The sequence below is a fragment of the Musa acuminata genome, chromosome BXJ1-11 (assembly GCF_036884655.1).
Source record: "Musa acuminata AAA Group cultivar baxijiao chromosome BXJ1-11, Cavendish_Baxijiao_AAA, whole genome shotgun sequence".
NCBI lineage: Eukaryota > Viridiplantae > Streptophyta > Magnoliopsida > Zingiberales > Musaceae > Musa > Musa acuminata.
In genome coordinates, this window is record NC_088337.1 from 24,489,920 (window position 1) to 24,505,755 (window position 15,836).

The following is a 15,836-nucleotide window of genomic DNA, read 5'->3' on the forward strand; positions in this document are numbered from 1 at the left end:
GGGCATGTAGAGATTTAGGTATGATTCGAGGAGCGTCTTTATAGTCTCTACCATATGGATCACTACTAGAAGGAGGACAGTTAACCTCCTTCATCCTCTCCCACATATCTGTATGATTTCAGGGATATACGATCTCCTTAGGTAACACAACTATCTCACACACGATTTTTAATTTTATAGGTTTTTGCACACCTTCGCACAACAATGAAATCTTTTTGTGAAAATCTGGGATTTTATTTCTATTCTTCCACTGTGCATATGATGTCGCCCCCATATTTGTTTACATTTTCAGTATTCGAAGCTTCGATCCGCTTGATACTTGCTCATAACACTCAAAGCATGTACTATATCAGGCCTGGTACATAATATAATATACGTGATAGATCCTATCGTAGAGGCATAGGGTATCCTATCCATATTTGGAGACATACTTCGAGAAAATAAAATTTCATGTCTCATCGATATGAGATATTTCTTGAATATTTTTATGGCAAACCTTTTAACAATAGTGTCTATGTACCTAGATTAGGACAAGCTAAGCATCCTCTTCAATCTATAAAAAAAAAATTCTTTTCTTTCAGTACAACGACTCGGAGCTAGGGTATTGACGAGAAGGGGAATGACGCCTAAGGCCCTGCTTCTTGACGATGTAGCCAGCGTCGATGAAAGTGATGGCGAGGAGGAAGCCATTGATGTTGTCAGCGAAGAGGTGGGGGGGAGCCTGCAGTGGGCTATGGCCTGCTGTTGGTAGAATCTTGATCCATCGTTCGGGTGACACAAGCCGCTCATCTACTAGCCCACGGGCCTCACTCGGACTTCGAAGTTCTCGATGTGAAGGCACAAAAAAGAAGATGGATGGAGAGATGCGAAGCGCAAAAGGTTAGGCAATCAAACGGGAGAGTGAGGGAGAAGAACGAGGCAGAGAATAGTAGGTGGAATATGCTCCATCCCACCTAAGCATAGCCATTAAAGAGTAGAAAGTGAAGGATTCTCATGGAATGTTGAATCAGCCAGGACTTGAGGACCAAAATAGTCAATTCAACGAGCCATATCCTTGAAATTGGGATGTGTTCCATCCGACCCAAGAAGAACCATGAAAGCATTAGAAAACAAAATTGAGCTGCCATTGAGCTCAATGGGTAGATCATTGTAAGAAGAGTCAGATACATGAGATTTTAGTAGGATGGTGTCGCATGCTTAGACTCATCAGAGCATCGGGCACGCTGAATCGACCTACTTATGCATGAATTTTTAAACTTATGAGTTGCATAAGAGTATTGGGGTATATTAACTTGAATCACTATATATAAGAAGTCAAAGGCATGAGACCCATGGGAGCATAGGGACGTGCCTACTTGAACTGTCCATGTTGGAGGAGCCAAACTTTTGAGATACTTGAGTATCGAATAATGTTAACTTAGACAATCCAACATATGGGGTCCTTAAAACATGAGACGTACGAATGTGATGATGTGTGATGACTTGAATCATGCACGTGGAGTTGTCAAATGTATGAATGCATGAGAATGTTGAGGTGTGTTAACATGAAGGGCTTACGAAAGAAGTGTCAAATGCATGAGATATATGATAACATCTTAGCATATCAATTTGAACCGTCCATATAGAGGATGCCAGATATATATGATATAACAGAGTTCAACGTATTATCACGGATTTAGCTGGTTTTGCCTAAGTCGTGCGGTACCTTTACGTGTCCATCCGCAAAGGTCAGCCTCCCCGAAGCCTCCCATTGTCCCTTAGGACCAACAAAAGAGAGAATAGGTTAGAGAGAACGTCTCACTCGAGATCCACAAGCAAACATCTTCGAAAACACTTCATAGACAATGCAAATTACAAACAGACTTTATAAGCTCTGAATAGTTGCACAACAAAGGGTAAAATGGTCCACTACAAATCGAAAATCTCTCACAAGTGTCCACATGACACAACCTTTATTTACAAGCCTAAAGCGACCACCAACCCTACTAAAATTGGACTATTAAGCCTTCGACCATCCCTCTACATACTATACAAAGCATGAACATACCAAAAGACACGAACATATATAAGCATTACATCAAACATCCTGTTTCGAAGTTTGTCCGTGACATTCTCCCCCACTTATTCCTTCGACGTCCTCGTTGAAGCCTTTGCCGACACTACAACTCTTTGCCTTTGCTGAGTCTTCAATCTTCTACTCCAACTGCAATGTGCCTCCTGGCTCCCAATTGCTCCCCGCTGCTATTTTGGAGTAGTCGAACCTTTGATCTGCCATGCTGCTTCAACTCGCCAATGACTCTGACTCTAGTGTGGGGTTGACTAAGTTGTGTTGATCCCTGTTGGTTCCTGCGGATCCTCCAGATGAAGGAAAAGACCATCCTTACTGTGCTAGTCTCTCAAATGCCTCATGCTGCTTGAACTGGGTGGATACTTGTTGGAGCTTTAACGAGCATCATCTCGCAAACTTCTAAAGTTTTGGGTCCTTCCTCCACAAAATTTGTCCATTGACTCTTCTTTAACTTAGTTGTCACTTCCAAGTAGGTTCACATCACTTCCATTTTCGATTGGCATTTCGTTGGGAAATGAAGCGGACAATCTACTCTCAGTAGCACTGATCATCGTTGGTGAGGATTTGACAACTATTGTCTTCCATTATCTTCGAAGGGTCTTTGAACATGTGTAGAGCTCCTCTGTTGGATAGATAAGAGAATTGGGGTACTCGGTTTTGCCCATTCTCTTAAGAGTTGAGAAGGCAAAGGTTACTTGACTTCGCTCGCCTCCTCAAGATTGTGCTCCATGTATCAAGCTGGTTACTGGCCTTCGCCTGCTCTTTGCTCATACTTCTGAAACACTTGAAGTGTTTGCACTCCTTGCATTGAGTTAGTTACTGTGATTCATCTTCTCAATGCCATCGAACTTCTGGAATGCAGGAAGTTTTCACCCCAACTTGGAGTAACTTTCTCATAGGTTTGGTCGCCTCTGGGATTGTACCGTCTTCTCCATCAACCCTACCGCCTACTCCACTGAGTAGCAAAGGTACAGCACCGCATACTATCTACTTCGTTCCTTAGTCATGCACTCTTGCCTGACCCGAAGTCCTTCACTTTCGGCTATCTTGATGAGAAGCTCATTGACACCGGTCTTACATAGTTCCTTGGCCTCTGTCCTTCAGCCTTGTCTCAGTACTTAGAGTTTGCCTCTGCATGCTCCACCTCCTCGGCCCCTTTCATGACCAAGCGCTCTCCTTCCATGAGAGCAAGGGATCAATGACTTTCACGGAAGTCCCGCCTCTGCGGTACCATGGCACTACTATGCCCATGGCCCTACTATCCGTCGTCTCGTATCTGCATCCATTTTCTTCATGATCAGTAGATATGTCTCCGTGGCACTCCTCTGAGTCCACCTCCATTCTAACTGATGCTTGATTTTGGGTAGCTAAGTCCTTTGGACTCGTCGTCGCTTCCTCGCCCCTTTCGATCCCCTGCTTCAACACCTCTGTGTTCTCCAAGCAGCTCCCTTTGGTCGATAGAAAGACAGACTACAACTCCCATGCATGGCCTCTGCTATCGTATTATAGGGTTTGCACCGATTCTATTCTCCTTAGTTTTCTTGGAAGCAACGTTCGCTTACTCCTTTTCCTCTGACTTGCCGGGCTCCCTTAAGCGAATATGAGCTCTGGAGCAATCCAACTCTCTAGTTGCTTCGATCATACCTCTGTATGATCAAGTCCCTCCCATGGGACTCACTGTTACTTGCATTCGAACTTTTCCCTTAGTGGAACCCAGCCCCCATATGCTGATGACCAAGGTTTTCATCCGATGCAAAATTCGATGCACGCACGGAAGACCCGCCTTTGCGGTACCATGACCTTCACTCCTTGAATCTATAGCCCTTCTTGCCATCGTGTTATTCACCGAAGTGGAGCTTCCAGTAGCTCCGATTATACCTCCATATGATCTAGTCCCTCACGGGACTATGTCATATATATCGTATTGCCACGAACTGTTCCACCACGATCCGCTGTACCATGTCGCCTCCTGGTGACATCTCCATTGCATTCTGATCCTTATGGGATGAACTTGAATTGTGGTCCCTCCATGTGTGGCCTTTGCCAATACATCGCAGGGTCTCTTCCACCTTCGATTTTGTTCGCTCTTTTGGCAATCGACCTTCATCCACCCACTCTTGGGTAGATGAATCACCGCTCTAGGACAGTTTGTTACCTAGTAGCTCCTGAAGTCCCCCGACTTCGCTGTAATTAGTGCACCATTGTTTGGATCCTGGGCCTCTACCCCTACCAGCACAATCTCCACTGTGCACCGCTTCTTGCCTAGCAACTTGATTGGCAACATTGTGGCATATTCTTTAAGAGTATCCACCTTTACATCCTCTTGCCCCATGCTAAGGCCTTCTAAACCCAACTTTGCCTCCGCAAATTAAGTCGCCTTAGTTCCTTCATCAAATGCTTTTTCGAGATAATGTGCATGTGCCCAGAAGCTCCCTTCGTCTTTGGCACTATGCAAGATGAGTCCGCTCCGTCAGAATGAAGGACCCATGGAATAACATGATCCTACTCTTGCCTCTGGAAGAGTTTATGTCCTTGACCTCTGTCTAAGGAAAGCACTGTGCCTCCGCTCCATGTTCCAACTTCTATGCTGGCTCCCTTCACGCGGCTTGGGTACTTCGCCAAGTTATACCCAAGTTGCTTCGCTCCTCGTTTTTTTGCATTGAGTTGATGGTAGCCCTCGCGCCCACCATTCCAGGGGTCAGCCCTCCCTTGAGTACGATCTCCATATCGACTCCAAGTGTACCTTCATTTGAGTTGCTTTAGATCACTCCCCCACTTGATCTCGCAATGCATCTACCAATGCATTCTCTCGAGTAAGATCATACGACAACTCCTCACCGCTTGCTCAGTCCATTGAGCTTCGTGGAGTTGTTGTTTGTTGAGGTACTCCTCCTCAACATGTGAAGTCCATCCCATATGATTCTCTCTTTGGAGAGTCGGAACTTATCCCTCCTGGATAACTATCCCGTTGGAGCAACATCTCTCCTCATTTCGAAGACCACCATCCCCTTGGACTACTCCGATTTGCTGAACAAACTGTGCATTGTTCTGCCTCCTACAAACGCACTTGCTAGATTGCGACTCTATATCAATACAGCCCCCGCTGCACCACTCAAGGCCTAGCAACATGCTGAACTCGTTGCACACTTCAACCTCCTACAAACGTATCCTTCACATGCCGAAGAGAAAGCTTCAATGCTCTATGGTGCCGAGTTTCGATCGCCTTGGGATGGTTGCGAACATTCCATCATCTACATACAAGCCCATGCATGAGTATCGAATTCTTCGAGTTAGCAATTCCCCTCACCTCTGTGAGCTTTGCACAACTCTTTTGATCGCTGAGCAACTCATTCCACCTTGGATGACCTCATCCTTTACCAAGCGCCTCGCTTGCCTTGAGCACCATCAAGTATAGTTGTCAACGTTGAACCATAACTTAAACTCAGCCATCCCAACCTTTGTGCGCTCTATATTCTTCCAAGCTTATCTGTTCTCGTGGTGCCTCTTGCGCGAAGGGTTGGCCATTTCTCTGAATGCCAATCTCAAATGCCCGCTCCTCTGAGTGACTCCTTTTCCCTACATCTCCATGCCCGTTTTCCCCCAAACGGTCGCGCGTGTGCTGACTGCCCTCAACACAGCCCCGCTAGGTCCCCCACGTTTGCATGCTAAGTGTTTCTATGAGTGCTTATCCCGCTCTGATACCATTTGTCATTGACTTAGTTGGTTTTGCCTAAGTCGTGCGGCACCCTTGCGTGTCCATCCACAAAGGTCAGCCTCCTCGAAGCCTCCCATTGTCCCTTAGGATCAACAAAAGAGAGAACAGGTTAAAGAGAACGCCTCACTCGGGATCCACAAGCAAACATCTCCGAAAATACTTCATAGACAATGCAAATTACAAACAGACTTTACAAGCTCCGAATAGTTGCACAACAAAGGGTAAAATGGTCCACTATAGACCGAAAATCTCTCACAAGTGTCCACATGACACAACCTTTATTTACAAGCCTAAAGCGGCCACTAACTCTACTAAAATGAGACTATTAAGCCTTCGACCGTCCCTCTACATACTGTATAAAGCATGAACATACCAAAAGACACGGACATACATAAGCATTACATCAAACATCCTGTTTCGAAGTTTGTCCATAACAACATGTTGACTTGAACTAATTATATATAGTGTGTTGGATATATAGGAGATACATGGGGACATTAGTGCATGCTTACCTAAATTGCCTATGTAAGAGATGTCGAACGCAAAATATATACACTAGTGTTGGGGTATGTCAACTTGAATCATCCGACTACATAGGTGGTATTGGATGCATAAGACCCGTGAGTGTTATCATGACGAGCTGACTTAAACCACCCATATAGTAGTTGTTAGGTGCATGATATATGTATATGCATTTAGGCATGCTAGCTTGAACCATTGAGGTGGTGTTGGATGCACGAAATAAGTGGGAACATAGGGATATGCAACATGAACTACTTATAGAGGATGAGTTAGACATGTGAAACATATGACAATAGGGGTAATCAGACACATGAGTCACATGAGCATGTCGGGCATGCCAACTTGAACCACTTACATAGGAAGCATCAAAAGCATGAGATTGTGAGGGCATCTTGTTAACTTGAAACCACCCTCATTGGAAGAATTGAATGCATATGATGCATGAGAGAGTTTGGTCGCGTTGACTTGAACCACCCGAATAGGTGGTGTCAAACACTTGAGACATCAAGGGCATTGTAGCATGCTAAATTATATAGCATATATAGAGGTTGTCAAGTGCATAAGATGCTTGAGAACATCGAAGTGTGCCAACATGAACTAACGATGTATAGGGCATAGGATGAAAGAGACATATGAGGGTGTCGGGGAATACTAACTTAAACCACCTACATGAGGGATGTCAAACACATGAGACATGATGATGCTGGGGTATGCTGACATAAACCACCCACATAGAATATCAAATAAAAGATATGCATGAGGGTATCAAGGCATACTAACTTGAACCAATCACATCGATATTAATAGATGCAAGAGACAACAAGAATATCATAGCATGTTAATATGAATCATCCATGTAGGGGGAGTAGGACACTGAGTACTAGAGTGTAAGGGTGTGTGGACTTGAACTGTGTAGGGTGAGTAAGAGACAAGAGATGTATGTTGACCTAAATTACCTACATAGGGTGTTGAATGCAAGATACAAGTGCTGGCATTGGAGCCTGCCTACTTCAACCATTGCATAGGAAAATCAAACACATGAGGGTGTTAGGGCAAGTTAACTTGAATTGCTCATATAATGAGGTATCATATGCATGAGAAATGAGAGTGTCAAGATACAACCTAGACTACCCGAGTAGAAGGTGTCAAACGTATGAGACAACAATGATGTCCAAACTTGTCTGCATGAACCATCCACGTAGGTAGTGTTAGACATATGAGGTGTATAAAGTCGTCGGAGCATACCAACTATAACCTTCCCAATAGAAGGATTCAAGCATAGGAGATGCTTGAGGTCACAAGAGTGTGAATTATTTGCGTTGAGAGCATTGAATATGGGGGATGCACGAGTGTCAACTTAAACTACCAATGTAGAGGTCTTGGATATATGAGATACCTGAGAGCATCGTAGTATGCCTACTTGAACCACATGCATAGGGGGATGTCCAACATGTGCGACATGCAAGGTAGTTGAGGCATGTCAACTTGAATAGCCAACATAAGGAGAAATGCATGAGTCATATGTGGGCTTGAAGTATGCTAACTTGAATCACATGTGTAGAGTTATCAGACGAATTAGACATGTGAGGTCGTCAGGGCATGTCGACTTGAGCAACTAACATAGGGATTATTGGACATAGACAACACATGAGGGCATCATGTCATGCTAACTTGAACTCCTTTTATAGGAAGTGTCGAATGCAGGAGACATCAGAGCATGCTAACTTGAACAATCAACATAGGAGTTGTTGGACGTAGGCGATGCATGAGGGAAATAAGTCATGCTAACTTGGAACTACTCCTACAAAAAGTGTCAGAGACATATGTGTTGAATATCAAGATTTTGATGATAAAATCAATTGAGATCATTAGGGGCATATCAAGTTGAATCATTCACGTATTTGGGTGTTAGATAAAAGAGATGCATAAGAGCATTGGAGTGTGCTATATTGAAATACCTATTTAGAGGTATTAGATGCATGAGAAGTATGATAACAGCTTGTCGATTTGAATAGCCCTCCTAAGGGGAGTGGGATGCATAGAACGTGTGAGGATATCTGTGCATCCCCACTTGAATTATATATATATATATATATATATATATATATATATATATATATATATATATATATATATATATATATATATATATATATATATATATATATATATATATATATATATATGAGGGTATTGACTTGGAACATGCTTTCGGATGAAGATGATGAAGATAGAGGATTAACTTCATTAATCTATTATATTGATTTACTTTATGATATTTACATTAAGATATGTATCAATAACAATAAATGATTCATGTAGTTAATATCAAATAATTATCATTTTAGACTTCTTTTTGTTTAAGTTAGTATGAAAAATTGCTACCAGAAATCTAAGTTTAATAGTTATGGAACTATAACTTAGGACAGCATTTGTCCTAATTGAAACATATACGTATATATATATATATATATATATATATATATATATATATATATATTTATATATGCACTTTCTTTATTAAGACTATTACTCCTTATCATCCAATTCTAAGAAATTTCCAGATAAAATCTGACTTACGTTCTAACATATCAATCGTATATTTTGGGCTCAATTAGAATCATTGTGACTCAATTTCGATATTTCAAGTCCTGAGATAATGTCCTAAAGAAGAGGGGAAGCTCTTGCAATTTGTATTCGCAGAAGCCGACAAGTCTCCATTAATTTCGCTTCTGTCCGAACCCAAAACTGGCTCGTCTTCGGACTTCGATTTCGGTTCCGTATGGTCCGATCTTGTCCTCTATAAAACCCCAGACCGTATCGTACTCCCACGAAGCCTCTCGTCCGCCGAGGTCGTCCCCGCCAACACACGGCCTCGTGTGGGCTTCGCGCGGCCCTTCCTCCTCTTATGGCCGCCACCATCTCCTACTCTTCCGCCGCCGCTCACCGCCTCTTCTGCTCTCCTCCACCGTCTGTGCGCCCCTCCGGGCCCTCCTCCCCCTTGTTCCTTTCTTTCCTCCTCAAAGCCTCCCTTAAACCCCGCTCTTCTCTCCGTCACCGCTCCCTTCCTCCCCTCTCCGCTTCCTACGCCGATGACGTCTTCCCCTTCGACGACAAACCCCGCGAGGAGTGCGGGGTCTTCGGCATCATCGGCGATCCGGATGCCGCCCGGATGTGCTACCTGGGTCTGCACGCCCTCCAGCACCGCGGACAGGAGGGCGCTGGCATCGTCTCCTCCGACGGCACCGCTCTTCGCTCCCGCACCGGCCTCGGCCTTGTCTCTAAGGTTTTCTCCCGGTCTTCTGAGCTGGAGCCCCTGGTCGGCTCCGCCGCCATCGGTCACAACCGCTACTCCACGGCCGGTGCCGCCTCTGCCCTCGCCAACGTCCAGCCCTTCGTCGCCGGCTACCGCTTCGGCCAGCTTGCGGTCGCCCACAACGGGAACCTCGTCAACTACGACTCTCTCCGTTGCGAGCTCGAGTCCAAGGGTTCCGTCTTCAACACCTCCTCCGACACCGAGGTTATCCTCCATCTCATCGCCACCTCTTCCTCCGGCCCCCTCCTCGCCCGCATCGTCGAGGCCCTCGAGGAACTCGAGGGCGCCTACTCCCTCGTCTTCCTTACCGCGGACAAGCTCTTCGCCGCCCGAGACCCCCATGGTTTCCGCCCTCTCGTCATGGGCCGCCGCTCCAACGGCGCCGTCGCCTTCGCTTCAGAAACCTGCGCGCTCGGCCTCGTCGGTGCCGAGTACGTGCGAGAGGTGAACCCCGGGGAGGTGATTGTCGTCGACAGCCATGACATGTCCATCAACACCTCCTGCCTCTTGTCCAAGAAACCCCGCAAATGTTGCGTCTTTGAGCACGTCTACTTCGCCCTCCCCAACTCTGTCGTCTTTGGCCACCCGGTGCACGCTGCCCGCTACAACTTTGGTGCAGCCCTTGCCCGCGAGTCCCCTGCCCCTGGGGCTGATATTGTGATTCCGGTCCCTGATTCGGGATTCTTTGCTGCACTCGGCTTCGCCGAGGCCTCCGGCCTTCCCTTCCGGCAGGGTCTCATTCGCTCCCACTATGTAGGCCGCTCCTTCATCGAGCCGAATCAGGAGGAGCGCAACCTTGCCGTTAAGCTCAAGCTCGCGCCAATCGATGGCGTCCTCGAAGGAAAGAGTGTCGTTGTCATTGACGATTCAATTGTAAGGGGAACTACCTCGTCCAAGATAGTTCAGCTCATCAAGAACACCGGAAAAGCTCGTGAGGTCCATATGAGGATTGCCAGCCCGCCGATCGTTGGCTCCTGCTATTATGGTGTTGACACACCAAGAGCCGAGGAGCTCATTTCTAATCGCCTAGATGTGGAGGGGGTGAGACAAGCACTTGGGAGTGATTCACTTGCCTTTCTCTCGCTTGAGAGTCTAAAGGCAGCATTTGGGGATGAGGCCTGCATGTTCTGCGATGCATGCTTCACTCGCAAATATCCAGTGCCACCTAGGGAGCATGAGATCTTCAACATGGTCGACAAGTGAGGCTTTTCTTTCTCTATTGAGATAGAAGCTAATTTTGAAGTTATACAATGAAAGAGAATATCATATTTCTTTTTCCTTATTTACTACCTTTCTCCTTCGTCTCTATAATATAGGGATGTTGGTGGCATGAGATTTTTTGGAGAGAACGAATTACTCATAGCTGTCATTAGTTAGGCTATTTATAAAATTTAGCATCAACTTGTTTTTATTAGATTGATGAGGGCAACTACTTTTTTACACAATTCTTTCCTCTGTATTATTCAATACATGTGAGGTCGCATAATTTTTTGACTTGGTTTCAGCAATACAAGATTCTTTTCGGGTTTGTTTGAACTTCAGTTTTGTTGATGAAATTAGGCTTCTCAGTTGTTTGGGACGCAATCTTTTAGTGGGCATGCTGATCATTTTGGAACAAGTGTGCAGATTGGTGGAATATTTGACAGGTCTGCTTTGTTTTCTGTGGTGTGGACTGGCTGCAATGATTAATCAGACAACTCTTGGACTAAATTGTTAAGATATTAGTTTCTGTTATGTTATGTATCTTGGGAATTTTTTGTTATTTTATGCCTCAGATATGAGTAATCTATTATGCAAGATATACCGCGAAGAGAACTTCAATTTTACTATTTGTCGTTTGTAAGCTTTTGTTCTGTTCAAAATTATTGAGTTGGAGACCTGATATTGAACTGAAGATGATAGAAGTGGAAAGTTACAGGCCTCTATGACTCATAGTAAGGCTTTCTTTTTGGTTTATATCCTTGATTATTATGAAATCCCTCTGTTCAAGCTTTTCTCTGCAGATTCAGGAACCAAGAAAGGAAGCAATTGTAAGCTATGGCTTTGTACAGTAGTTAAAGCAGTCCACTCACAGTGACTCTTTTCCATTATGACCCACTGACTATGATGCAATCCTCATGGTTCTATCTATGTGAGTAGTGTTCCATAGCTTTGGTTGTTGAGTTTTAAGGTTTCCCATTAATGCTTGGGTGACAATTTGTAGCGGTTATAATTTTACTGGCAGCAATATATATCATTTACTCATGTTAAATAAATTGCTGATTTTAATTGTTTTACGTGGTATTAGTGATAGTATACTAATATTAAAATTTGGTTGGCCTCAGTACTTATCGGTATCATAATTTTAATTTGGTCAAGTACTTGCCAACTCTAGTTTCTATAATTGCAATGGTACAGAAGGCTAATGATGGCTTTGATGCTAATTGAGGGTATCAAGATGAATCCAAATTTAGGCTGTACCGAATTATGGGAATCAAGTCTGAACATTCATTTTGTAGGCTCTAATGTATGACTAGTTACCTGTCAACCTGTATTTAGATGAGGGTTCGCATGATGACAAGATAAAAGGGGCACTGCCTGTGATCAATACACCAGACTTGGCCATTGTGCTTCCTGTGCATATTAAGTATGAAGTTTGAGACTGGCATGTTGTTACCATTGACATCTCTATAGACACTAATGCTACTTCTATTAGATTTTTTTGTCTTGCTACTTCTCATTCAGCTTATTTAGCAGGAACTATCTGCATTTAGAGATTAACACAACTGTTACTTTTGTGTCTAATATAGTCATTTGTTCTGTGAACACACTTGTTGACATCATAAAATAATCCAGATTGGTTGTGTGAGAATTGCCATCCATTCAGCAATGTACCATGACACTATGCCACCTACTTTTTTCCTAGCTCTGCAGCTACTGTTTGATTGCCACCTGCTATTCCTACTAGATTGATACACAAAAATAAGCCTCTATGGCACATGATTTCTATTGCAGTTACGGATCAGTGTAAGTCCTAAACTTATAGATAAATTCTTTATCTTATCTTTTGTTCTTGCAATAATCTCCTACCTTGTTTTTGATCTTGGTCGCAATAATATTGCATTCTTTTGCATGGTCGACAACATGAATTTAAGGAATTCTTATTATCATTTGGATGGTAGGATTTTCTTTCAATTAAATGAACTTACTCATGCAGATCATCTGGTAGGATTCTTTCCCTCTTTAATTAGAGTGTTATCATGGGTTAATCAATTCTAAAAGGTTTTTTTATTCATGTAGTTGAACTTATTCGATGGAAATAATCTCATAATCATGGTCGATATTCTACTTCTCATTTTTGGTGTGTATTCTCTGGCAATAAATATTATACATTCTTGTGAATAATATAATAATTTTATGAGGCATTCCTTTAATTACCTGGATGTGTGTTCTTGTGGATACATGGAGATAGCAGTTGAAATGATTCAAGTCAAATACAGAACGCTGTAATGCTTGGTGGTGAGTACGTATAAGAGCAATGTGGCTGGAACAAATTACCGGCCGAAGAAGGTGATCGATCCACTTGGTGTATGAAATGCATGAAATCTTGTGAAGTAAAGAAGTTAATAGAGCTCCTAATTCGTGCCGACAGACTTGCAGATGCTAGTTCAGCTTTTACACAATTTTTGTATCCGTGAATTCTATCATATCAAAAACCTTTTCTTTTCTTAATGATTGGATCATATTTGACCGAATACTGCACTCAGGTGTGATCCTATTGATTATTTACTGATGGAAAGAAATGTCATCCTATTGATTATTTACTGATGGAAAGAATATAAGATAAGAATAATTATTGAAAAAATTTTATTGTAGAAGTTTTATTATGTAATTTTAGCTTGAATACATTAACATGATAGAGGATTTCCCTCAATAGAGTAGAGAGTCCCTCTTCATTTATACAGATTAGGAGGAAGAATTTTCCCTCAGAGTAGAGATATTTCCTCATATAGTTGAGGAAATCTTATCTGCTGTCATGCCCCCGTAAAATAGTGTTCCTATCAAAGATACCAATCTTGGATTGATGTAAAGCAAATAGTTTACAAGCCAGAGGTTTCGTGAGTAGTGCAAGAGCAGATCGCTACTGTTGTTGTTGTTGTTGCTATTGTTGCGGTTGCGACGGTGATGGCGACGACTGCAGCAAAGGAGAAAACTACATTAGTGGAAAAAGTTATAGCAATGTTGTAGCAAAGGAATAAGTTGCAACAGAGGAGGAGGTTACAGCAAAAGAGGAAGTTGCAGCGATACTATAGCAGAGGAGGAAGTTACAATAGAGGTGTAGTAGAGGAGAAAGCTGCAATAGAGGTACAATAGAGGAGGAAACTGCAACAAAAGAGGAAGCTGCAATAGAGGAGGAAGCTGCAATGATGCTATAATAGAGAATAAGGCTATAGCAGAGGAGGAAAGGTGGGGCAGTGCTGGTGAGCGCAGCACTAGAGACGCCACAGCAAAAGGGAACGGATGTTGGCACAGAGTGGCAGTGGAGAAGACAATTGCTATTCACCGAGGAGGAAAGATTTATCGCACTAATGATTTGATGACGAAAAAGCAGTAGTAAAAAGCCTTTTTTTTTGCTGCCGAAGGTGGAGAAGCAATAGTGACGAATCGATAGTGAGAAAAGAGCTTGTTCTAGGTAAGCGGCTCTGATGAAAGAATAGAAAAGAACAATTATTGAAGAAGCTTTATTGAAGTAACGTTAGCTTGAATACATTAACATGTCCTTCTCCATTTATATAGATTAGGAGAGAGGATTTTCCTTAACAAAATAAAGGATTTCCCGCAATAGAGTAAGAGATTTTCTCATATAGAGGAAATCTTATCTGCTATCATTTACATGGATTTACCATAGAATTTGGACGACCATAGAATTTGGACGACTTTATGTATGTATGTATATACGATGTAGAAGGGTCATCACTTTTTCTTTCTTTCATGATCCGAGCTAAAAAAAGAATGCTGAATATGGTTAAAATCTATAATAAAGTTTGATATTTATTATCTAGCATATCTACACAGTTATATATTATCTTCATGATCAGATGATCATAATTACACATATTTTGTTTGAAATTTTACATTCGATTTCGATAGAATGGGAGATATTTGTTGAAAATTCAAGTCCTAGTTGGTGTGAGAATGGTTATTTTAGTCGCACAAATTCAATTAGATTTGACTAGTTTGGATAAGGGGAGAGAATGGAATGAAGGATATAATTTTCAAAAATTGATCCGGTATGATTTATTGGACAAAGGTGAGAAAGTAATATGTCCTAAACATTAAGAAATCCATTTGTAATCCTTAGAAATTGCAACAGTTGCTATTGTTCTCGAGCAAATCCCCTCAAAAATCCTTTCGTATCGAGGGATACGTGATGGCTTAGGTCGACTTTACCAGTAGTGAAACCAATAACCTTTGTTAGTTTCAGATTTAAATGGGTTATATATGAAATTAAAGATCATCAAGATTCGTGCAATGCAGATTGACCGTCTCTGATTGCTTCTCCCTTTGATTTCTGGTGAGGAGCTATAATGTATAAATTTGATTGCATCGTTGAATTAAAAGGGTTGAAATCAAAATCAACAAAATAATTTTATGGTGTTCAAATCAGAAAATCAAATCAAATCTTAGTTTAAAATCGATTTGATTTGAATCGATTCATCAATGATTTGATTTTGAATGCTATAAATAATTATGATTTGATGTATTTTTATCGTTAACTGTTTAAAATCGATTAATTGAATCAGTCCAAAAACCTAATTTTACAAGTGGTGATGTGGGTTCAATTTTATAAAATCTTATTATATCGTCCAATTGATCAAGATTTCAATTGAATTGAACTAATTTATTTAATATATATATATATATATATATATTATTTATTTATTTATATATTTAAAATTATAAAATAATTTATTGAACCGGAGTAACTGTTTTTGAATTAGTTAGTTAAAAAATTTTGAATCGATTTGGGATCAAACAAAAGGCCATGATAAAATAAATAAATAATTATTTATTTAAAAAATTGCGCAGGAAGAAATTTTGAGATGTTTGGTAGGAATTCCACTAAGATAATTCGGCCGATTATAATATGTTATTTGTCGCTTTTTGGCTTTTGGAATAAAAAGGAGTTCGTTACATACCTACCTCCAACTGTACGTTTACGGCAGCCGTATTGC

General features: G+C 41.9%; 1 protein-coding gene across 1 annotated transcript; it reads left to right on the top strand.

The window, feature by feature from the left end:
- The first annotated feature begins 9,185 nt into the window (after positions 1 to 9,185).
- LOC135596620 (amidophosphoribosyltransferase, chloroplastic-like) lies at positions 9,186 to 11,287 on the top strand. Its single transcript, XM_065088685.1, has one exon. The coding sequence runs from the start codon at positions 9,214 to 9,216 to the stop codon at positions 10,822 to 10,824; it is 1,611 nt and encodes a 536-aa protein (XP_064944757.1). The 5' UTR covers positions 9,186 to 9,213; the 3' UTR covers positions 10,825 to 11,287.
- Positions 11,288 to 15,836: the final 4,549 nt, after the last annotated feature.

Coding starts and splice junctions, on each gene's coding strand:
- LOC135596620 (XM_065088685.1), top strand. CDS start 9,214: ATGGCCGCCACCATCTCCTACTCTTCCGCCGCCGCTCACCGCCTCTTC.